The sequence below is a fragment of the Sturnira hondurensis genome, unplaced genomic scaffold (assembly GCF_014824575.4).
Source record: "Sturnira hondurensis isolate 20B ecotype Veracruz unplaced genomic scaffold, ASM1482457v3 Scaffold0013994, whole genome shotgun sequence".
NCBI classification, from domain to species: Eukaryota; Metazoa; Chordata; class Mammalia; order Chiroptera; family Phyllostomidae; genus Sturnira; species Sturnira hondurensis.
Genome location: NW_028086625.1, coordinates 365,680 through 391,296, shown reverse-complemented (window position 1 = coordinate 391,296; position 25,617 = coordinate 365,680). Strand labels below are relative to the sequence as shown.

At 42.2% G+C, this 25,617-nt stretch overlaps 1 protein-coding gene across 5 annotated transcripts; it reads right to left on the bottom strand.

The window, feature by feature from the left end:
• Positions 1-2,503: 2,503 nt before the first annotated feature.
• On the bottom strand, positions 2,504-24,670 carry RGN (regucalcin). Of its 5 annotated transcripts, none has more exons than XM_037062347.1 (8): positions 24,513-24,668; positions 23,246-23,482; positions 22,773-22,953; positions 20,404-20,586; positions 10,927-11,142; positions 4,104-4,235; positions 3,592-3,746; positions 2,504-2,927 (listed from the first exon to the last, which is right to left on the bottom strand). In XM_037062347.1, the coding sequence occupies exons 3-8, from the start codon at positions 22,939-22,941 to the stop codon at positions 2,877-2,879; spliced, it is 906 nt and encodes a 301-aa protein (XP_036918242.1). In that variant the 5' UTR covers positions 22,942-22,953; positions 23,246-23,482; positions 24,513-24,668; the 3' UTR covers positions 2,504-2,876. The 5 variants fall into 5 exon arrangements, with proteins under 5 accessions (XP_036918242.1, XP_036918244.1, XP_036918241.1 ...); XM_037062349.1 differs by having other exon boundaries at positions 22,773-22,950; XM_037062346.1 differs by lacking the exon at positions 23,246-23,482.
• Between the last annotated feature and the right edge of the window lie 947 nt (positions 24,671-25,617).

Below are 25,617 nucleotides of genomic sequence, written 5' to 3'. Positions count from 1 at the left end.
CAATTCTGTGAGCATCCTGATCGCCAGTGCTTTGAACTGTGCATCTGATAGGTTGGCTATCTCTTGGTCACTTAGATGTATTGGCTCTGGGGCTTTGATCTGTTCTTCCATGTGAGCCATTTATTTATTCATTTATTTTTTGTCTGGTCGCACATGTTACATATGAGGGGCAGAGCCTTAGGTATTCACCAGTGTGGGGCAACCCACTGGCTGGGTTGTGATGCTGTATGTGGGGGTGGGGTCAGAGAGGGAACAGTGGTGCTTCTTCTGCTCTTTTTCAGATTTCAGTCACTTTCCCTACTACCCACAAGCAAATTGGGCCCTTCTAGTGCTAGTTCCTGGGTGGGTGGGCTTGTGTACATTCTAGGACCCTGTGAGTCTCTCCAACAAACTCTCCTGTGAGGCGGGGAGTCTCTCCTGGCACCTCACCCCCACGAGTGGTTTCAGTTGGTGCTTTTAGGCTTTATGTCCCATTGCTGGGGCCCTGGGTTGTGTGGTCTATCTCATTGCCCATTTTTTGCCTGGTTTATCTGTACTCCAATGTGTGACCACGGTCAGCCAACTGCCTTACACGCCTCACTGGGTCTGCCTGTTGCCACCCTGCACCTGGGGTCTGCCAACCACCACCTGCGTGCCCGGGTCCACCAGTCACTGCTTATTCCTGTCTCGACCCCTCTCCACTAGCTGCCGACTGCACCACTCTTACCAGTCTGGATTAATGGTTGTTGGACTTCCATGCAGTTCAATTTTCTGTCAGTTCTGGGTTGGTTTTTTTTCTTTCTAAATTTTTGTTGTCCTTAATTTTGGTTGTGCTAGGAGGCACAGTGTGTCTACCTATGCCTCCATTGTGGCCCTAAGTCCTCCTGTCAATCTTAATATGATAGAATCCAGCCCCTAAAATGTCAGACCACATCTGTGTTCTGGTCACCCTCACAGGGGCACTGACTGAGAAACAGAGGAATTCTAAGAGACTGCAGGAACAGCTTTTTGCTGAGTGTGAGACTCTGCCTCTCCCAGACTGGCCACCATCATCTTGATGTCATTAATGCAACGGCCAACATAGGAAGCTAGAATCACCTTGAGCAACCCAAATTAGGTGGCGGGAGCATGCTGGAGTACAAGATCCGGCATTCCAGCTGTAAAACTGTCATCATCAAGGCCCTGTGTTTTGGGATTGAACATAGGCTGGCACATGCCCAAATCCCGCAGGATTTGCACTAAGTCTATAAAGGACTGCTACTTGCTCACGGTGTTGGGCACATTCCCACATTTGCCAGACTGTACAGATAGCCACTATTACCCACTCCATCAAAGAATGTGAGCCTTGCCCCTCACTGGGCCTCTGGCTATTCTGCAGCCATTGGTGCAGGGACAGGTGAGTAGTGATGGAAGCGAAATTTTCCATCTCATTGTCAGTGCACATGATGCTATCCACCCCTAAATCCCATAGAAACCCTCAAGAACCATGTGGCTAAGGGCTCCCCAGGTTGCTGGCAAAACTGATTTGTGAGGCAGATCAGTGTGGCCTGGGTATAGGGACAGTAGGTGGTATATTCTGTCATCTGAATGGGACCTGCCAGAGTTCCCCCAAGCTCCAGGGGCTGCTGGGATTTCATTTTTATAACACTACAGGGCGGGCCTTCTGGGGATGTGGTTCTGCATTGATGTCATCTTCCTCCAACTCCAACTCATCTATTACGTCCAGGGAGGGAGATTGGAGCTGTTTTGCTGCTTGCAGCTCTTTTTCCAGGGCAATGATTGTGACTTCCAGGACTTTTTCTTGTCCCTGGAGTTCACATAGTTTCACTGCATTGTGAAGCATGGTCTCCATCTCAGCCTGCAAAGCTGAAAAAACACTCAACCACATGAGCACTGAGCCATGACAGGGTCTCCCCAACCACACACAGGGCTTTCTCTAGTCTATCGGGTGTGCCACTGACATCAGGCCACTCCCTAGGTGGGTCCCACAATGTCAGGAGGCTCACCACCAGGTACCACATCCTGGTGACAGGCCACCCATCCTCCATTTAAACAATGGAATACTACTCAGCCATAAAAAGAAGAAAATGTCACCCATTGTGATAGTATAAATGGACCTGGAGAACATCATGCTAAGTGAAACAAGCCAGTCAGAGAAAGACAAATACCATATGATTTCACTTATATTTGGAATCTAATGAACAAACTGAATTAACAAGCAAAATACAGACAGAGTCTTGGATACAGAGCAGGATATGACAGTTAAGGAGGGAGGGAGATTAGTGGGTGGAGAGTTTGAGCAAAAAGGAAAAAGGACTTATAGACACAGACAACAGTGTGGTGATGGTGACTGCAGGGGGGTTAAATGGTAATGGGGGGTATAAGAGGATTAAATGGTAATGGTGGAAAAAATGCAATAAAAAATTAAACATTCAGAAAAAAATATACATAGGAAGAGTAATATGAATGTAGGTTACCATTGCAGCACATTTTACAATGATGATGAATATAACAAGGGACATAATTATAATGACTTTACCAGATTATTATTTATTAGTTTGTTTGAAGGTTTAGGTATAGTAAGTATGGAATGCAGAATACAGAACAGATACAGTCTCTTCCCTCTCCCCCTGTCCACCAGCAATTTTCAGAGCCAAGAGACTGGCTGACAGTAGAACTATTCTTGAAATTTATGTAGTACATTTGCAGAAGGACTTATAGCATGTTATCAAATCCACCTGCCAACCCTTGTTAAAAATATCTACATTTTAAAAATAGAAAATAAAAATTTAATTCTGTTATATCATTGCCTCATTTTTTGGTAGCTAATTTGAAATTTCAGCTCCAGAATTTTTTAGTTGTCTTCAAAGTTTCCTCCAGTAGGAAAGGCCTGTCACTTATCCTGTATAAGGATTGGGAGGAATTCCTTTGGCCCCCAGGCCAGTTATCTGTTAAAAAAAAAAAGAGAAATTGTGATAAAAAGTAATTCACAAGTATTCTTCAAAAGCATTTTCATGATTTATATTATATATTTAACCACCTATTATTCTTGTTTTATTTCCTATCATACAAAGGAATTACTTGATTAGGTATTTATGATTTAATTGTTCACATAGGTAATAATCATTTACAACTAACTTGGATTTAAAACTGAATTTATTTCTATTATCTTTCCAGCTGTTGAAAAGGGATTTGAATCAAATGATTTCTACACTTCTTTTTAGCTCAAAAGGTCTATAATTTTTATAGGTGTTTGTTTCATTGCAGAAAATGAAAAGATCCAATAATATTCCTGTGACATTAAAACAATCAACTAATCTTATAAACATGTCTCAAATACTGGTTTTCTAAGCCCATTCTACTGATTTATAGAATTTCAGCAAACATTACTGAAGTAGAAAATATTTTAATAACTGTACAAAGGAGTCTAAAAATATTTTCCTGAACTTCAGATAATTTTCAGTCTAGAAAATCTAAAATGTTTTTAGATCTAGCATGATGAGATTACAATGCCGAATGGAATTGTGTTTTGGAAGTATGAAAAAGCACTGATCACTCAATTACTTATCCAAGGATCTCCCACGTCACCCATAAAAGAAGTAGCCAGATCACCTTGAAAATTCCACCAGCCTTAGGTTGCCGCAAAAGATCCTCAGGGTCCATTCCATCCCGGGCACAGGTCACATACATTTCAGAGTAAAACTTCCCTCCAAAGCAGCATGAGGTTGTTTTATCAACAGGCAGCATCACGGTTTGGAGTCTTTTCCCTAGATAACCAAATATTTTATTTAAAGTCTACTGCTATCAAAGTTCCAACCTCTGAGCGCTTTCAGGACCCCTTGCAGAATAACAGAGAGGCTTAAAGAAGATGGTGGAGGTCTTGTATTTAACCTACCTCCCCCCGATAATTTACTTATTTTTGAGCAAAAGGACTTACATGCACAGGAAAAGGAGTTCTGACTATAAATTTCAGCCTATATCTTTGACCTTTATTTCTAAAATCATACAATTGAGGCCTTTGAATACATTGTTGTCTAACTTTATTAGTAATGAAGTTTCTGCAGTCCCTAGTGTCTGGTGTTTTCTAGACATGACAGTGATTTCCCATTGTGCCGTGGGCCCACCTGTCTGAGGATCTAAACAAATCACTCTTCCTCCATTGTAACAGGCCACCCAGAGCTTCCCCTCAGCATCGATACACATTCCATCTGGGATTTGTTCTTCTTTCTCCAGCTTGTAAACACTTCTGCGGTTGGCTATGGTTAAAAAACAAAAACAAGAACAAAAATGAAAACAGCCCTGAGCAGTGTAGCTCAGTTGGTTGGGTGTCATTCCGGTCTGATTCCTGGTCAGGACACATGCCTGGGTTGTGGGTTTGGTCCCTGGTCAGGGCACATATGAGAGGCAACAGATCAATGTTTCTCTCTCACACTGATGTTTCTTGCCCTCTCTTTCTCCCTCCCTTCCCTTCTCTCTAAAATAAATAAAATCTTTAAATACACTCACATTCTCCAAAACAACAGGTCACTCAATACTGAGCATCAAACAAAGAGCAATCAAGCTGATTATAAATACCGATCACTTCTGCTTATCCAAGGTCTGGTGTATGGGCACCACAGGCAGGATGGTTGAGAAGGGTTCCTAACTCTAAACAACGTCTAGAAATGTGAATGAGCATCCCTCAACAAAGGATTTTTACCATATGATTTGGGGTGGATTCATTCCCTTTAGTTTGGGTACAGACATGTCTGTCTGAGCTTCCAGAGGGGGAGAGAAAAAAAGAAGCATACTTCTGAATTAAATACCAATAGATCTTTTTGATGCTGACCTGAACTGAAGCCCTGCATGCCCACTTCAAATATACTTCAGTCTGAAATTAGACCTCTGCTATTTTATGAGTTCTGTTTCTACCCAACTGAATGCTCCATAATCACTTTATCAAAAGTAAATATTGGAGGTGTTTCTTTTTGAAAGGAGGAGAGTTGGTTTCTGAACCCAACTAAGTGACCTTAAAGAGAGAATCATAGTATACACAAAACAAACATCAAAATCCAGAGGAGCTTTACACTACAAAATGCAGGTCATTACAGTAATAAAATTGAGGTGTTTAAACATGTTAAAACCATGTATAAATAAAATGGGTAAAAACATTAATAACAAAGAACACTGCTTATTTATTTTTTAAAAATCATATTCTGTTGATTATGCGATTACAGTTGTCCAAATGTTTCCCTCTTCCCCCTGCTCTCCACTCAGCACCCTCCACTCCCTCAGGCGATCCCCACACCATTGTTCATGTCCATGGGTCAGGCATATAAATTCTTTGGCTACTCCATTTACTATACTGTACTTTACATCCCCATGGCTGTTCTGTAACTACCTATTTGTTCTTCTTAATCCACTAACTTCTTCTCCAATTCTTCCCCACACTCCTCTCATCTGACAACCATCAACATGTTCTCCATATCCATGACTCTGTTTCTGTTCTTGTTTTCTTAGAGTGATTTTTAAATTCAGTTGTTGATAGATATGTATTTTTTGCCATTTTATTGTTAATACTTTTGGTCTTCTTTTTCTTAAATAAGGCCCTTGAACAAATATTTCATATAATAATGGTTTGATGATGATGAACTCCTTTAGCTTTTTTCTTGTCTGGGAAGCTCTTTATTTGCCCTTCCATTCTAAGTGATAGTTTTGCTTGGTAGAATAGTGTTGGCTGTAGGTCTCCACTTTCCATGACTTTGAATATTTCTTGCCAATCCCTTCTAGTCTGCAAAGTTTCTTTTGAGAAATCAGCTGACAGTCTTATTATCAGCACCACTTTGTAGATAACCATCTTCTTTTCTTCTGCTGCTTTTAAGATTCTCTCTTTATATTTAACCCTTGGCATTTTAATTATGATGTGTCTTTGAGTGGGCCTCTTTGCATCCATCTTGTTTGGGACTTTCTGTGCTTCCTGGACTTGCATGTCTATTTCCTTCACCAAATTAGGGAAGTTTAATTTCATTATTTTTTTCAAATAGATTTCCAATTTCTTGCTCTTTCTCTTCCCCTTCTATCAGCCCTATGGTGAAAATGTTGGACCACCTGAAGTTGTCCCAGAGGCTGCTTAGACTATCTTTATTTGTTTGGGTTCTTTCTCCTTCTTGTTCTGATGGGTTGTTTTTTGCTTTCTTATGTTCCAAATCATTGATTTGATTCTTGGCTTCATCTGTTTAACTGTTGTTGATGGGGGACTTAAAAGTGGAAAATTTTAGTTTAAGTAATAGCTAATAAACTATTTAGTAATCAAAGCAAGTAAAAGCTATTGTTCCAGGAACTGAAGGTATGACTCACCCTGACTCCAGGAGACCATAAGCAGTTCCACCTTTGTGCCTCAGGAAGGTTGCAGGCAATTCAAGATGGTATCTGGCCCATTGTGCTCCAGAGTGCGATGCCCACCGCCCAGGACACAACTAAAGATTACTGCCCAGGATGAGAATGCTGCAGGTTTTCTAATCCAATTAACTTTTTCCTAAATTCCAAACTCCTTACCTACACTTTGTCCTACTTATAAAAAAAGTCATTTTTAAAATATATTTTATTGATTATACCATTACAGTTGTTCTATTCCCCCCCTTCATTCCCCTCCACCCGCACCCTCCCTCCCCCACCATTCTCCCCACCCCCTTAGTTTATAACCACGTGTCTCAAGTTCTTTGGATTCTATATTTCCCCCACTATTCTTGCCCTCCCCCCTATCTATTTTCTACCTACCATCTATGCTATTTTCTGTGCCTTCTCCCCCCTTCTCCCCCTCCCACCCCCCTGTTTCTAACCCTCCATGTGTTCTTCATTTCTATGGTTCCACTCCTGATCTAGCTGTCCTCTTGGTTTGCTTTTGTTTTAGGTGTGGTTGTTAATAACTGTGTGTTTGCTGTCCTTTCACTGTTCATATTTTTCATCTTCTTTTTCTTATATAAGTCCCTTTAGCATTTCATATAATAAGGGCTTGGTGATGATGAACTCCTTGAACTTGACCTTATCTGAGAAGCACTTTATCTGTCCTTCCATTCTAAATGAAAGTTTTGCTGGATAAAGCAATCTTGGCTGTAGGTCTTTGGATTTCATGACTTGGAATACTTCTTTCCAGCCCCTTCTTGCCTGTAAGGTCTCTTTTGAGAAATCCGCTGACAGTCTGATGGGTACTCCTTTGTAGGTGACTGTCCCCTTATCCCTTGATGCTTCTAGGATTCTCTCCTTCATTTTGGTCTTGGCTAATGTAATTATGATGTGCCTTGGTGTGTTCCTTCTTGGGTCCAACTTCTTTGGCACTCTCTGAGCTTCCTGGATTTCCTGGAAGTCTATTTCCTTTGCCAGACTGGGGAAGTTCTCCTTTATTATTTGTTCAAATACATTTTCCACTCGTGGCTGTTTCTTTCCCCCTTCTGGTACCCCTATAATCCGGATGTTGGAACGTTTAAAGATGTCCTGGAGGTTCCTAAGCTTCTCCTCATTTTTTTGAATTCTCATTTCTTCATTCCTTTCTGGTGGGATGTTTTGTTCTTCCTTCTGGTCCATTCCATTGATTTGAGTCCCTGTTTCCTTTCCATCACTATTGGTTTCCTGTGCATCTCCCTTCATTTCAATTAGTTTAGCCTTCATATATTCCTCTAATTTGTGACTTTGTTCCTCTAATTTGTGACTATAATCTACCAGTTCTGTGAGCATCCTGATAAATAGTGTCTTGAATTGTGCTTCTGAGAGGCTGGCAATTTCTCAGTCGCTGAGAGTTATTGGCTCTTGGACTTTGAGTTCTTCTTGTGCCATCTTTCGGGTTGTTCGTGCCTGTTCCATAGCAGGATCAGAGCCCTAAAGTGTTCACTAGAACAGGGCAACTAAGTCACTGGGTTGTGACATTGTATGTGGGGGTGGGGTCAAAGAGGGACAATGGCTCTCCCTGGTATTGCAGGGCAACTAAGTCACTGGGTTGTGACGCTGTATGTGGGGGCGGGGTCAAAGAGGGACTCTGGCGTCCCGTCTGCTGCCTGCCGCCCCGGCCCTTACCGGTGCCGCAGTTGCTGCCGGCACTGGGCCCACGCGTTTCGTCCCACTGCTCGTGAGTGTGCCACCGCTGTCAGCCCTCGCCCCCTGGGGCCTGCGTGGTCTGTCTCACTGTGCGCGAATATGCGCCCGCAGTCTGCCTCGCACCCCAACTGGTTCCCGTCTGCCTGTGCGCCTGGGTCGGGGGCCCTGTCCTGCCCGACCCTGCTTGCTGCTGGCTCTGTCCCTCTTACCGTCCCCGTTGAACGGTTAGATGTAGTCGGACTTCCGTATAATTCAATTTTCAGTCCTTTGGTTGTGTCTTTGTTTCTCCAAACCTTTTTTGTATTCAAACTTGGTTGTGGGAGAAGGCACAGTGTTTCCACCTATGCCTCCATCTTGGTGGAAGTCCAAAAAAAGTCATTTTAAAGTGGAATTAAAATAGTTTGTTAGGGTATAATAAACCCACCATCCTCTCAGATTGCGGACCATCTGAATAAAGTGCCTATAGAGATTCAACCCTGGCTGGTGTGGCTCAGTGGACTGAGTGGGGGCCTATGGAACCAGAGGGTTGCTGGTTCGATTCCCAGTCAGGGCACATGCCTGGGTTGCGGGCTGGGTCCTCAGTTGGTGGTGTGTGGGAGGCAACTGATGGATGTATCTCTTGCACACTGATGTTTTTCTCCCTCTCTTTCTCTCTCCCTCACCCTCTTTCTAAAAATAAATAAATAAAACCTTAAAAAAAGATTCAATCCCTGTAACTGCTTATTGGGTCTGGTGGGTGACAGGCAGTATGAACACCAGCTTTTCTGATTTGTTTCCCTGTAAATTGCTCTGTATTTCAATTAGTGTATCCTTTGTTTCTGATTGGGTCTTTTTTATGCTGCTGAGGTCCTCACTAAGTTCCTTGAGCATCCTTATAACCAGTGTTTTGAACTCTTCATCTGATAGATTGCTTATTTCCATTTCATATAACTCTTCTGGAGTTTTTATCTGTTCTTTCATTTGGGTCATATTTCTTTGTCTCCTCATTTTGGCAGACTTCCTGTGTTTATTTCTAGGTGTTAGATAGAGCTGCTTTGACTCTGTCTTGGTAGCATGACCCAATGTAGAAGGTATCCTATAGGGTCCAGTGGCACAGCCTTCCCTATCACCCAAGCTGTGTATTTGAGGTGCTCCCTCCACATGGTCTGAGTATACCCTCCTCTTGTAGTTGAACCTTGGTTGCTGTTGGCAGGTCAATGGGAGGGATTTACCCAGGCCAGTCAGCTGCAAGGATTGGCTGTGACCACTGACCATCAACCTATGATCTCTTTGGAGGATCACCTGTGCAGGGGCAGGGTTGTGGTGCTCCAATGTGACCTGTAGTTGTCCACTGGTGTGCAGGCTCTGGGGTTTCCCAAGTGGTGCAGGCCAAGGTCAGCCTCCCACCTCGTGTTTTGCCCAGGGCCACACTGCCTGAGCTATAGAGCAATCTGAAAGGGCCACTTCTTGTGCTGGGCTTGGAGATTCTCGGTGAAGCTAGGCTGCAAACCTAGGCTGACTGCTTTTAGTGCTGTATCTAGGACCACTTAGCAAGAGGTACAGCAGCTGGGGGCTCACCGAGGCTGGCTGTTGTTTATTTGAAAGGATTTAGGAAGTCATGAAGCATGAGCCAGGACCAGCCATTCATATGGAAAAGCCACTGTTAATAGCTGTAACTTGGGTGGGACAGTGTCTCAGGGTATCTCCAGGTTGGGGCAAACAGTGTTAGCCAGGTTGATGGAGTCTCATAATGACACCTGTCTGCCAGCTCTGTGGCCCTGCCTGACTTTCTGTGTGGGAGAAAGCTGGCCCTTGGCTCTTGCCTTGATGCCAAATACTTCTGATTCTCTATATCCAACTGGTGCCTTTCAAGCTGCTACCCCAGTGCTGGAGCTCAGAGAGAGTGCATCTAAGCAAGTTCATGTGTGGGTTCTTTAAGAAGAACTGCTTTGGACTATAGAAGTTTCTTCCACTGACTCAATCCCTGTTGGTCTTTGCAGCCAGAAGTTATGGGGACTTATATTCCTGGCTCTGGAACCCTGGGCCCGGGGGTCTGGTGTGAGGCTGAGACTCCTGATCATCCCTCCTGAATTTTTATCCACCACAAGGGGACGTGGGACTAGTCCATTCAACATCTCTACCCTCTCCTTCTGGTCTGGATGGATGTGATTTCTTTAAATCTGTAGTTGTCCGACTTCCATTCAACTCGATTTCTGATGGTTTTGAATCAAGAGCACTACATATTTCAAACAGCTGTACTGGAATGTTTTATCTGTGATTAAAGCTACATGAGAGTCTTGTGATATTTTTCAAGTCATTTAATTATTGGTTTTACTCTTGTGGTTTGGCACCTTTCATGAAACAGTTTCAAGTACTCCCTTCTTACATTCTCAATGATTCCTTCCCTCACAGTTTCCAACTATGGGTCATTTAGAGCCCATTGATGGACTTGAATAATCTGTAACTACTTTTTTTTTACTTTTCCATTTTGAAAATTGTTAATTTGTCTCTGAGCATTTGCCTATAGTTAACTAAAGTGAAAATAAGAAATATCAACCCAAAATTTTAACCTTCTATTCCTCTATCCCATTCTACTGTATATTATTTGCCTTTAGGCACCTCCTGGTAAAACAGGATACATTTACAGTGAACCTCTTTCTAGTGATGGTGGCAAGAAAGAGGATTAAAGATCTATCCATATTATGCCAACTGTGGCCACATTTAGCTGTGTTAAGAGCCATGGCTTGACTGGAATCATAGTCAAGTCTGTGTAATCATTACCATACTGGGATAATAACATTGGAAAGTTCTCTATTTGACAAATTTGACCTTTTCACATAAGTGGAGAAACAGGCAGCTTACTAAGGAGCAGTATTAAGAAAAATAATGAAAAATACATACAGATCTTTCCTGTTTGCAGGTCATAGTCAAAGGCATCCACTGAGTAGGACAGGCTGTCGATGTAATAGAAGATTTTGTGGTCCAGGGACCAATCCAAACCATTGGAGATGTCCACCTTGTCAAAGTACTTTTCCACATGGTGGTCAGGAAAGAGGGAGTACAGGGACCCTTGGCGCCGTTCTAGAACTGCCGGGGCTGTTTCTTCAGCCATGGTGCCTACAGAAATCAAAGACCACTGAGCTCAGCCCCACAGCATCTTGCCCATGGCAATATCACCTTTTCTCATCAGGATTCCTTCCCATGATTAAATAAAAGAATTTATACAATCCCAATCTGGGTCCCATATTTTTAAAAATTTATTCTTTATTGTATTTTTCCATTACCATTTAGTCCCCTTATACATCACTCCCCACCGCCCCCTCCCCCCCAGCAATCACCACACTGCTGTCCCTGTCCATGAGTCCTTTTTCCTTTTTGCTCAATCGCTCCACCCCCTAACTTACCCAGGCTCCCAGGTCCTATATTTTTGAAAAATGACAACTACCTTGCTTATAATGCAAATCAAAACTGCACATGTTCTAGTTCCAGATAAGAAGGAGTACATGTGCACCTACTTCATTTTCTTTCATTGAACACAACTACACAATTATACAACCTGGACAAAATGTATGGCATAGCTGTTTGAGAACCTTGAAAAGCAAATATTAGGAAGCTCAGGGAAGAACACCAGAAATTGAACTACCACCTAGTTGGTGGTGAGTTCTCCATTTCATCCTCCAGTATGTCCCAGCCTGAATTCGGTACAGCCTGAAAATTGCAAGTGAATACTGTGGTGCAGACAGATATCCAAGAGAAACCCTCTAGATCTGGTTCAATGACCAGAAAAGGAAACTCCTGAGGTTCAGAGAGAGTAGAAGGAATCCCCCAATAACTTTCCACTCCCTTTTGTCCATTCTGTCACACATTGGTCCTGAGGCAATTCTGCAGCAAGGGGTAGCAACAGCAGAGTGTCCAGCAACAAGAAACTAGAGGAATCAAAAGTCTGAGGGAAGAGGACATTCTTCTTCATTTGGTAAAGTTACAGCTCCAAAAGGGCAGAGCCAAACACTGCTGCTTTTATGTTCTCTCTCTCTCTCTGTTCTCTCTCTCTATCTCTCTCTCTCTCTCCTCCTGCCACTTAGTCCTAGAGGCAGCACAATTATAGAGATGGGTGGTTTCTGGATGGAGGAATGAAAGGAGAGCTCAAGCAAACTGGAAAGTACCTAAAGATAGTGAAGACAGATTTTGCACAGGAATGCAACCCCACAAAACTGTCTATGATCTCCTGGGCTCATCTTCTATTTGTACATGCATGGGTCTGATTCTAATTAGCATACCAAGGACTGAGGGTGGTGCTATGGGTAGAATTCCTTCTATGTCTCAGACTGACCACTAAGTGGTATGCATGTGGGACAAATCCTATCGGCATTTAACAGAAAGCAGGTTGGAACTTGTGGTCCGAACCTAAGCATACAGATTGCTTACTAAACTACATAAACAAACACTCTCCAAAGGATTTAAACAAGACTCAAGGTCTCATAATACAACAGTCAAAATGTCCAGGATACCATCCAAAATTACTTGGCAACACAAAGAAACATGAAAATCTCAACTCATATAGAAAACAAGCAACAGAAGCATAAAACAAAATGGTACAGATGTTGCAATTATTTGACAAAGATTAAAGCAGTTCTCATGAGCAATTTGTAAATAGTCTGGAAACAACACTGAAAATAAAAAATATCACCAAAGAAATAGAAGATATAAAGACTAATCAAATGAAAATTTTAGAACTTTTAGAACATCTCACTGGATGGACCCAATAGCAGAAAAGAGATGACAAAGGAAAGAGTCAGTGTACCTGATGGAAGATCAATAGAAATTGTCAAATTTGAACAAAAGAGATAATAAAGATTGAAAAAAGTGAACAGAACTTTAGGGACTTTTGGGACAACAACAAAAGGGTTAACATATATGCCACTGGATTCCTAGAGAAGAGGAGAAAGAACAGAGGTCCAAAATATTTGAAGAAATAATGGCCCTGGCTGGTGTAGCTCAGTGGACTGAGCACGGGCCTGTGAACCAAAGGATTGTGGTTCAATTCCCAGTCAGGGCACATGCCTGGGTTGCAGGCTAGTTCCCAGCAGGGGACACAAGGGAGGCAACCATACATTGATGTTTCTCTCCCTCTCTCCTTCCATTCCCCTTTAAAGATAAATAAATAAAAATATAAAAAAGGAAATAATGGCTCAAAATTCCTGAAGTTTTTTGAAAAGCACAAAACTATAGATGCAAGAAGCTGAGCAAACCCAAAACAGGATAAGCCCAAAGAAACCCATATACATCATAATCAAATTTCTGAAAACTAAAATAGAAATTCTTGAGATCAGTGAAAAAAATGACAATGATTTCAATGACAAGTTTTTCATAAGAAACCATGGAGATCAGAAAGAAGTGGCACATTTTAAATTTGCTGAGAGAAAAAAGTGTCAACCTAAAATTCTATATTCAGTGAAAATGTCCTTCAAGAATGAGGGTGAAATAAAGACATCCTTATATAAAGTACAGAGAATTCATAGCCAGTTAGATCTGCTTTAAAAGAATTGCTAAAGGAAGTTTTTCAGACAGAAGGGAAATACCAAAAAAAAAAAGGCATGGAACATAAGAGATGAAAGAAGAGCAATAGAAATAGTAAACATATGAATAAGTATAGTAGGCTATTTTTAAAAAGATTTTATTTATCTATCTTTAGAGGGGAAGGGAAGGAGAGAGGGAGAGAAACATCAATGTATGGTTGCCTCTCATGTGTCCCCTGCTGGGGACTGGCCTGCAACCCAGGCATGTGCCTTGACTGGGAATCGAACCATGATTGTTTGGTCCACAGGCCTGCGCTCAATCCACTGAGCTACACCAGCCAGGGCTATAGTAGGCTATTTTTATATTTAGTTATTTAAAATATTTTTGATTGTGTAAGTGAAAACTAGATTTTTGGCAAAAAACAAATTTTCTGATGGGAGTTTCAATGTATGTATATCAAGACAACTATAGCATAAAGAGGTGATTAACAACTGAAGTGGTAAAATATTGGTTCTAGATAGACTGAAAAAGTTAACTACATATTTTGCAATCCCTGCAGCCACCCTTAAAAAACTATACAAAGAGATATAGTGAAAAATTACAATAAATAAATGAAAATTGATTCTAAAAAGTGTTCAAATGACCCAAAAGAAGGAAGGAAAGGGGAAACAGAGGAACAAAAAAACAGAGTGAAAGAAAAGAAAATAATAAAATGGTAGATCTAAGTCAAAGTTCATCAATAATTACATTAAATGTAAATAATATAAATACACCAATTAAGATAGAGACGGTCAGGAGGAATTAAAAAAAGTTTAACCCTGCCCTGGCTGGTGTAGCTCAGTGGATTGAGCACAGGTCTGTGAAGCAAAGGGTCAACGGTTCAATTCCTAGTCAGGACATATGCCTGGGTTGGAAGCCAGGTCCCCAGTAGGGGACACATGAGAGGCAACCACACATTGATGTTTCTCTCCCACTCTTTCTCCTTCCCTTCCCCTCTCTCTTAAAATAAATACATAAAATATTTAAAAAATTAATCCTAACCTGAGTATATGTTTATTGATTTTAGAGAGAGGGGAAGGGAAAGAGAGAGAAACATCGATTGGTTGCATACTGTACATGCTCTGACTGGGGATCAAACCTGTAACCTTTTGGTGTACCGGACAATGCTCTAATCAACTGAGTCACCCAGCCAAGGCCAGAAAGAATGTTCTAAGAAATCTAACTATATTGTCTACAAGAAACTCACTTCAAATATACACATAGCTTAAAGGTAAAACAATGGAAAAATATATACATGACTTCCAGCCAAGTTGGAGGCATAGGGAGACACACTGTGCCTCCTTGAACAACCAAAAGAAGTACAACAATTAAAAAAAAGAACCAGAACTGACAGAAAATTTAAGTGTATGGAAGTCTGACAACCCAGGAGTTAAAGAAGACACATTCATCCAGACTGGTAGGAGGGGTGGAGACAGACAGCTGGGTGGAGAGGACTTGCAGCAAGGTGGAGGCTGGCAGACCCAGTGAGGTAGTGGATTGTGGAGTGGGGCACATGAGGCTGTATCTGGCTGGCAAGGCAGCAGTGGGCGGACCCAGAGAGGTGGTGAATTGCAGACTGGGTGGTCCCACATTCCTGTGCAGATAAACTGGGAGAAACAACTGGGGAGCGGGAAGAGCTGAGCAACCCAAGGCCCCAGCGTGGAAAAACTTCCAGCCTCACAAGAGAATTTGTTGGAGAGACCCACAGGGTCCTAGAATGTACACAAACCCACCCACGCAGGAATCAGCACCAGAAGGGTCCAATTTGCTTGTGGGAAGTGGGGGAAGTGACTGAAATATGGCAGAGACCGGAGCAAGCACCATTGTTCCCTCTCAGACCCCTTCCCCACATATAGTGTCACAACACAGTGAGGTAGGTGGGTTGTCCCACCCTGGTGAACACCTAAGGCACGGCCCCTTATTACATAACAGCTGTGTGAAGACAAAAAAAATGGCCCAAATGAAAGAATAGACCAAAGCTCCAGAAAAAATACAACTAATCCATGAAGAGATAGCCAACCTATCAGATGCACAGTTCAAAACACCGGTAATCAGAATGCTCACAGAATTGGTTGAATTTGGTCCCAAATTAGATGAAAAAATGAAGACTATGCTAAGTGAAATGAAAGTAAATGCACAGGGAACTAATAGTGATGGAAAGGAAACTGGGACTCAAATCAATGGTGTGGACCAGAGGAAGAAAGAAACATCCAACCAGAAAAGAATGAAGAAACAAGGATTCAAAAAATATTAGGAGAGGCTTAGGAACCTCCAGAACATCTTTAAATGTTCCAGCATCTGACTTAAAGGGGTACCAGAGTAGAAGAGGAAGAGCAACAGATGGAAAAGTCATTTGAACAAATAATAAAGGAGAACCTTCCCAATCTGGCAAAGGAAATAGCCTTCCAGGAAGTCCAGGGAGCTCAGAGAGTGCCAAAGAAGTTGGACCCAAAAAGGAACACACCAAGGCACATCATAATTACATTACCCAAGATAAAAATGAAGGAGAGAATCCTAGAAGCAACCAGAGAAAAGGAGACAGTTACCTACAAAGGAGTTCCCATCAGATTGTCAGCTGATTTCTCAAAAGAGACCTTCCAGGCAAGAAGGGGCTGGAAAGAAGTATTCCAAGTCATGAAATCCAAAGACTTACAACCAAGATTGCTCTATTCAGCAAAGCTTTCATTTAGAATGGAAGGGCAGATAAAGTGCTTCTCAGATAAGATCAAATTCAAGGAGTTCATCATCACCAAGCCCTTATAATATGAAATGTTAAAGGGATTTATCTACGAAAAAGATAAAAAATATGAACAGTAAAATGACAGCAAACTCACAATCAACAACCACACCTAAAACAAAAGCAAAAGCAATCTAAGAGGACAGCTAGATCAGGAGCAGAATCACAGAAATGGAGATCACATGGAGGGTTAGCAACAGGAGAGTGGGAGGAGGAGAGAGGGGGGAAGGTACAGAGAATAAGCAGCATAGGTGGTAGGTAGAAAATAGAAAGGGGGAGGGTAAGAATAGTATAGGAAATGTAGAAGCTAAAGAACTTATATGTATGACCCATGGGCATGAACTAAAAGGGGGGAATGTGGGTGGGAGGGGGTGTGCAGGGTGAAGGGGAGTGAATGGGGGAAAATGGGACAACTGTAATAGCGTAATCAATAAAATATATTTTAAAAGAGAAATATATACCATGCAGATACCAGTCAAGAGAAAACTGGAAAGGCTGTGTTAATATCAGAGAAGTTATGTTAATATCAGACAAAATATACTTACAGCTAAGAAAATTACCAGAGATAAATTGGACTACTACACACTGAAAATTCAGTAGGGAGGCATAGTAATCCTGGATGTTTGTGCTTAACAACACAGCTTCAAATACACAATGCAAAAGTTAGAAGTGAAAGGAGAAATAGACACATCCCCAACACTAGTTGATGTCAGCATTCCTCTCTCAGTAATACATACAAGTAGGTAATCAGCAAAGAAATAGAGGAACTGAACAGCATCAACCAACTGGCTCTAAGGACATTTATAGAACACTTCACTCCACAGCAGCAGAACACAAATTCTTCTCAAGTGCACATGGGATATTCACTTAGATAGACTTGAGTGTGCAGAGCAAAGCTTGACTCCAAGGAAGAAACTGGAAAGCTCATTTACTTTACCTAGCGCCATCTGAAAGAAGAGTGAGTTAGAGGATAATGGACTAAAACAGGAAAGCCTGAATAGGAAGCAAGACATGACAAATTCTCCCTGCTGGAAAGAAGGATGCTCACATGGCAGTTTCTTGCTATAGGGCAGTTGGGCTTGTTTCATTAATATTCCTCCCCATTCTCTGCCTCAGATGCTCTTTCTTAGTGGGAAGGAACAACCTGGGGCATTGGCTTATACATTGATAACCAGCAGTGAGCACAGACAGGTCAGACTTTGGGTGTGGTGACATCTCCAGAGTACTACCTACTCTCTTGAGACTCCATCTAGACTATCAGATGATCCTACCCTTTTCTGGTCCAGGGACACCTCTCAGCACCTGTTTAAAGCTATGAACTCTCTAGAAAATTGTTCTCAGGTGTTTCTGGCAGAGGCACACAACCAGTATAAATCTCACAATGATGCCTACAATTTTGAGGGGTCTCCTGAGGGCATCGGTTAAGAACTGGGTGGCCCCAGGATAAAAACCCAGGTCTCTGAGGGCATTTTTATTTTGTCTCACAAAGTACCAGAGGATTATAAACTTCTAGACATAATGGAGTGAGAAAATTTATTTCAACAGGAGGTAAATTATCCAATTATATTTCTTTGCTCTGCAGAAATTATTGGCAGAAGGGCTTTCAACAAATTTTCATCTTTAATCTGTCAACCTGTCCTGGACTAGGAAGATGGGAAGCAACCCACAGCCATCTTCTCAGGTCTCACCTACCTTTCCATGTTGAAAACAAACAGAGCCAGGATAGCATGATGGATAATAGGAGAGGGCAGTGTGGGGAGGTGAAAAACAGCAGGGATTTAGATCAACTTCAGCTAATTAATAGGGTTGTTATGATGAGAGTTAAGTGGGAAATAGGTACGAAATGCATTATTTAAGTTCAAACTGCAGTTAAAATTCACTTAAAGCTATATATAAGCCATTCTGCAACCATCACAGTAAAGACTGGTTCAAGTGAGAATCACCAAAGAATGTGAAACCTAAGTGAGAAATTTTAATGAGGACCAGGATATTTGCTTGGACAAAGTATCTCCCCATTTTGTAGACAGCACCGACATGGCCCCTAATGGTTCCTGAGTATCAGTATTCTTACCGTTGTACAGTTCCCTCCGCCATTGCCTGTGTGACCTACAGCACATGGCAGAAATGATGCTATGCCACTTTCAACATCGGTTATAATAAAACTAGCCTCCATCTTGGCCCCTCTGTCCCTCCTCACTCTCTCATCACCAGCTTTGGGAAAAGCCATGTTCTAAGCTGCCTTATGAAAAGGCCCACTTGGTAAGGGACAGAAACCAACCCCCCACATGAATGAGTTTAGAACCAAATCCTGCAGGTTCCATAAGAGACTCAAGTCTCTTTTGAGGCTGTAGCCCCAACCAATAGCTCAACTGCAATTTCATGAAATAACCTTGAACTAAAACCACCCAGATTCTTGACCTTCAGAAAGGGCGTGAGGTAATAAATGTTTGTTATTTCAAGCTATTATATTTCAGGGTAACTTGTTACATGGCAGTAAATAATGAACCCTACACGATGTTTATAAATTACAATGAAATAATAACTGTGCAGTAGGGAAATTCAAGAAGACTTCAATTGGGTGATTAAAACTAACATTAGCAATTAAGGACAGATGGTATCCAGAAGGGATACCCCAAGAAGGGAAGAATATCATCATCTATGCAGTATTCTAACCATGATTGTATAGCACGAATCCAACCACAAGGAAACATTAGAAAAACATAGAAACATGAAGAACATGACTTTTTTTATTGAAACATGGGAGAGTTGGGTTGGGACTGTATTCTTTAAAAATGGCAATGCTGCCCTGGTTGGTGTAGCTCAGTGGAGAGCACTGGCCTGGGAACCAAAGGGTACCCAGTTCGATTCCTAGTCAGGGCACATGCCTGGGTTGCAGGCCAGGTCCCCAGAACGGGACACATGAAAGGTGACTACATACCGATGTTTCTCTCCCTCTCTAAACTTCTACCTATAAATAAATAAATAAATAAATCTTTGAAAAAATAGCAATGCTATATAGACCTGGCTGGGTGGCTCATTTGGTTGGAGCACTATTCCATATACCGAAAGGTTCCAGTCAGGGCACATACCTAGGTTGTGGGTTTGATCCCTGGTCAGGGTTCATACATGAGGCAACTGATTAATGTTTCTCACATCAATGATTATTTCTCACATTGATGTTTCTCTCTCTCACAAATCAATACACATGTCCTTGAGTGAGGATTTAAAAAAATGGCAATGCCATAAAAAAACAAAGGCTACATTCTGTTCCAGATTAAAGAAGATTAAAGAGACATGACAACTAAATGCAGTACATGAACCTAGACTGGATCCTGTACTGGAAGGTAAAATGCTATAAAGGACATTAAAAATTAACCAAACTGTCAATTGATAAAACTGGCTGGGGTGGGGGGAGTGGTGGGGGGAAAATGCAGACAACTACAATTGAACAACAATAAAATAATTAAATTAAAGAACAAAAAAACTGAATTCAAGTTAAAAATCTTAAATACAGATAGCATGTCAGATAAAATATTGTATCAATGTTAAATTTCTTTAAGTTGATAACTGAACTGTGGTCATGTAAGAATTTGTCATTTTTCTTGGGCAACTCACACTGAAATATTTTATTAGTAAACATACATGATATATGCAGCTTACTTTCAAATTATTCTGGAAAAAAATTTATATTATGTAGAGAGAACAAATGGAACATAATCTTGACAATAGGTGAATTCAAGTAAAGGGTATACCAGGTGTTTGTACAAATCCTAATTTTTCTGTAAATTTGAAATTATTTCTATTTTAAACATCAACAATTATACTTCTGTGTTTAAAACTTATTTAAACAAAACAAATATACCCTTATTTAAACCACAAAACTACCATACAAATTTTAATCTCTATTAGAGACAGAAACTGAAAGGAATATCTATGAAGTTTTTCTCATGAGATTTTTTTGAGTGATACAAATTACCCAAGTAATAATAAAATAACCCAAGATCAATTATATACAACACTTTTACCATTAAAGCAGTGAGACTTTCTCCCAAGCTCAATAAGTAGGTGCTGAAGATAAACCATACCAGCAAAGTATCTCCCAGCAGGATCCACCTTCCCGTCATTGAATCGATTGTTTTTCTTGTCTTTCTCTACTGTGGCCAGGACAGTGACTGACTGATCTTCCCAGTTCAAAGCACAGAACTTTGTTCCAATTGTGGCGACATAGCCTCCCGACTGGCGGAGGGCCACAGAGCTGACTGGGGCATCTGCAGAGGCAAAAGCAACAGTCAGGATGCTGCAAACAGCACAGAGCCAAAGAGCACGCTGAGACTCTCATGCCACCTGGTGTCTCTAAGAGGATTGCAGTTCTTTTGACAACCAGCGTGCACTCTTCCTTCTGAATAGTGAAGGCTACAAAACCGAGTGTATTTGTTGACAATAAACTCCATGCACTGTTCCTGGACAGCAGGGACAGGAAGGTGAATGAAGTCCAACTCTATTGGAAGCTACCAGTCTAGCAGAGAAGTCAAAACACAGCAGCCACATTTTGGGGCAGGCACCACATCAAGTTCAGAGTTGAGGTTCCTAATGGGAGTTGGGGGGCGCAGTAGCACCAGAGCAGTTGTCACAGAACAAGAGATGCTCAATTTGCCTGACCTCCAGGAAATTCAGAGACAAACTCTGTTTAGTTCTAGCAACGAGGTTTTATGAGAGCCTTCTCGCTCTCCAATAGAGGACTTTCTTTTTTAAGGGACCCTATTTAACTAAAAATTAAATATTTAAAGTAAATATTTATTTAATGTAATTAATTAAATAAAGTTAATTTGATTAAAATATTTCATTGGAATGTAATTAATTTTAACTAAAATTTGTGTAATTAAAATTGTTTCTCAAATCTTTTTTGAAAATAGGCAGAATAAAAATAATAAACAGAAATGTAGATGCAATGATAAAACAGTCACATGTCTTCATTGTATTACCATATTTTGTAAATTTCGGTTTTCTAGGTTTAATATTTTTTCTGTGTATAAGGAAACTTTTTTTTAAAGTGGAGAGATTGATTACCATGGTGAGCAGTCATGGAAAACAAATCTTATTCAGTGCAAGGTGCTGGGTGCTCTGGTAGCAACTCCTAGCTCAAAGCCCTGTTCAGAAGATTTTGAGCCATTGAGAATCCCAGAGGATGTGCAGGACACTATTAGGCAAGTGGCATTCTCATTAGGGATCCCAGTCTGTGGCTTGAGGCTTTAAAAAAAATGTATTATCCCAGGGAGTGTGCAGGACACTTAGTCATGTGATATTCTCATTAGGGATCCTAGCCTGTGGCTTGAGGCTTCTTTTTTTAAAAAAAATTATTTACTTATTTTTAGAGAGAGGGGAAGGGAGGGAGAAAGAGAGTGAAAAAACCACCAATGTGTGGTTGCCTCTTGCACACCCTCAACTGGGGACCTGGCCCACAACCCAGGCATGTGCCCTGACTGGAAATGAAACCAGTGACCCTTTGGTTCCCAGGTGGGTCCTCAATCCACTGAGCTACACTAGCGAAGGCATGAAGCTTCTGTTAGCTTTCTAAGTTACTGCTGACACCACAAACCCTTTCTATGCTTTAGGGAGGGGGCTGCAGATTAGGGTAAGAATATACTGATAATGTGTGCATGCTGGGAAACAGACTGGGAAAGGCATGGGTCCATCTCCTCACTCTGATCTCAGCAGTCTGTAACTTTGTCTCCAGCCTTAGACATATTCCTGAGTGAATTTTAAAAAACAACAACAACTACTCCCTCTCATTAAAAAAAAGTTTGTCCCCAGTTCTGGGTTGACAGACAGTGTCCCTATGCTACATAAATGTCTGGTATCTCTTCTCGGGAACACAATAATGAAAACAAGAAACTCCTTCCTCTATGGCTAATCAATCAAGCCCATCCTCTTGGGTCACAGAATGTCATACATCCTTCTTCTGGAAATTGCATAGCCATAAACAGAAATACACTCAAAGGCACTGGAAATTCTGTTGTGAATCCTACTTTACAGAGTGAATACATAGTCCTGGTTGATGCTTTACAAGTCCAAAAGCTCTTCTGACATTCAGCGAAGGGATATACCTGTTATTTTTTTTAAATGAAGCCCTTGGTTTGACCCAAGGTACATAGCAGTCTCCAGCCCTCAATGCCATTATCTGAAGGTGTTAAGGAAAGATCCTGCGGTGCCTCATTATCAGAACAAAATGAGGAATGCTCCTCTTCACCCGCAAAGAGGGAAGTACTGATCCCCCAGAATTTACTCCTGGGTTAAAGTGGGAAGACACAGACAGCAAGACAATCCAGAAGTTTTAAAGCATATTCAGCATACTTTAACAAGAAGGTCTCAGGGGAATGGCACACTCTAGGTGGCTGCCCTTCCCAAGGAAAAAGATGGCTGGCTGGTTGGACCTGAGTCCGGCCTTCATTCTTACCCACGGTCACTTGATGAACTTGCTTGCTGAGAGAATCCCACCGGCAAACCTTTTTGGCAGGAATATCTACGAAGATCAGAGAGTTGGATGCTTCCTCCCACACTGGAGACTCACCACACCGGCAGTTCTCCGGCAGGACACATTCAATCTTAATGGAAGACATTGTCATGGGGGAGATCTACTGAAGGTGACAGAGACAAAATGAAATGTAATCTCATGGGGCAAATTTAGCGCATCTGTTTTGAGACCCTGGTAAGTTCTTAGTACAGACTGAGTTGTTTTTATTAGAACTGGAAAGGCCGGGCACATTTTCCTCAAATCAGAACAAAATACGCAATGTGGCAGGAAGAGATGTGTCTGAAAACTAACAGAGTTGATAGATGACAGCACGAGACATCTTCAATCAACTTACCAGAGCTTTTTTTTCAAGCTATCTGAGGGGGCGGATGGGAAGAACACTCCAACATCCACACCTTGGTGCTGGTGACCCTCAGAGAGCCAGCTGCTCAGAGCAGGAGGCAAGGCTGCTCTTTCCGTCAGCACACACCCTAGCCCCTAAGGTGGCTGAGGGGGTGGGCAGCTCCCTCACTGGTGGCCCCGTTGGGAGCCTGCAGGTCACCTTCTTCTGCTGTCCTCCCCAACTGCTGATGTTGATTCACTTCCTTGACTGCTAAAAGGCCAGAGCCTTCCCACTTTGCATCATTTCTGAGCTGCATTTTAAAATATATGTTTATCAGTGATAATACACCAAACTGGAATTAACATCCATTTTCAAATTCAGACAATGGAAAGGGTGGAAAATAGGACATCAGCTGGGTACCCTTGTAGGAACTGACAGCCCCTCAGCTATTTGTTGCTGCCTAGGAAGGCACTGTGCCATTTGGCAAGAAGCCTTGTACTCTGTGGGCAAGAACATTCTATGCTGGGACTTTAGGCCAGGGACTTTGACCAACAAACAGGAAAATGCAAAAGAAAAATTATCAAAAGAGTAAAATCATTACATAAAAACCCATGTGGGAGGGGAAAAAACAGGAAACTCCAAGAGCCTTCTCTTTCCTAAACTGCCCTGGTGATTACGAAAATCTCCCAAGTGTTCATCCTTCTCCCTGGTATCTATCTGATTAGAAGTAAGTGGCCCCACATATGGATACGCAAATTAGTGAAGGTGTGGGGAGGAAAATAATCTATGGTTTAATATTTCCTTCAATAAATATCATTTTAAATAAGAAACACCCAGCTCTAATCGGCCTCAGATGCCAATTGCCGGCGTCATAACATTTGCAATCTTCATTTACCATTAAAAATTGGCACAGGCTCTAAAGATCTTCATGCTATAAAGCCCAAGATCAGACAGGGGGCTTTCACAATAGCAGCTTCTAACCCCACACTCACCCCTGGCTGTTGTGGCCCCAGTGGACTGAGTATAGGCCTGATTCCCAGTCAGGGCACATGCCTGGGTTGTGGGCCAGGTCTCCAGTAGGGGACGTGGAGAAGCAACTACACATTGATGTTTCTCTCCCTCTCTTTTCTTTCCTTCCTCTCGGTCTAAAAATAAATAAATAATCTTTAAAAATAAACAACCTCACACTCACTCATGCTGCAAGTCCTGACAAATGTCCCCTTTTTGCCTGGGCTCTCAGTCGCCCCTGGCCCAACCAAGGAGGGGTTGTGCCTGAAAACCGGTAGTGGGGTAGGGCGGGGGTGGGGAGTAGGGACGCGGCTCCCTCTACACCTGGGTACCTGTAAGGGGCGAAGGGCCACTGCGTACGCTTTCTGGTAGCTCCGCTAGGGCCTCAGGTGACAGCGAAGCGCTGGGAGGTTGAAGGCGGTCTGAGGGCAGTCGGTGAACTTCCCGCTGCTGTCGTCAGAAAACCAGACTGAGTGGGTTTAGTTTGGGTGTCACCTGACCTGTCTTCTCGAATGAGGGGGCAGGGATGCCGGGCTGGTGACTTCTAGGTGTCTCAAAGGTCTGGCAGTGGAGCGGGGCTTGGGAAGAGACACTGCGACTCGGGGGGTGGGGGGGGAGGTGTTGGGCTGGGCGGGGTTGGGAGAGAGGGAAAGGGGTGGGAACTGTAAGCCCCAATGCTGTCCTCCAGGGCAGGAAAGTGGGGCGGAGTGAACCTAAGCTTTGGAGTTTGGACGGATAGCTGAAGTTTCTCTCTGGGACAAAAAACTCTTAAAATGCCTAACAGAGACATTGGGTGGAGGGTCAGATCAAACCAACAGGTCAATCAGTAAGGAAAAAACAAAGCAGTTAAACAAATCCTCTCTTCGTAGTGGGGAAGACTCTGATGGCTGGTGGAGAAGAGGAAAGACTTGGTTTGATTGGATTTAAAAATCAGGCAGCATGCCCCTGGCTGGTGTGCTTCAGTGGGCTGAGTGCCCACCTGCGAACTGAAAGGGCACCGTTTGGATTCCCAGTCAGGGCAAATGCCTGGGTTTCGGGCCAGGTTCCCAGTTAGGGGCATGTGAGAGGCAACCCATCGATGTTTCTCTCCCTCCCTTCCCCTCTCTCCAGAAATAAATACATAAAATCTTTTAAAAAATAAATATTATGCAGAATAAACTATCCTAAATGGCCCTCGGTTTCCCATTCTCCATGGAGAATCTCAATGTAGTCCTGGTCCTGCCACTTCACCATCCACACTTTCTCTAAATAACCCACAAGTTAGAAACATTTTTTTAAAAAGTAAGAGAAGGATGTAAACAGAATGGTAGTTGCCCTTGGGGAATGGGAGCCAGGGATTAACTGTGAAGGGGAGTTTAGGGAATTTTCTGGGATGATGGAGCTGTTCTGTATCCTTGATGGAGCTTTGAGTTGCATAGGTGTATGTCCTCTCAAATA

Coding starts and splice junctions, on each gene's coding strand:
- RGN (XM_037062347.1), bottom strand. CDS start 22,941: ATGACAATGTCTTCCATTAAGATTGAATGTGTCCTGCCGGAGAACTGC. Junction 4,236..10,926: donor CCTGCAAACAGGAAAGATCT/GTATGTATTTTT, acceptor TTTTAACCATAG/CCAACCGCAGAAGTGTTTAC. Junction 2,928..3,591: donor AGGCTGGTGGAATTTTCAAG/GTGATCTGGCTA, acceptor TTTTTTTAACAG/ATAACTGGCCTGGGGGCCAA.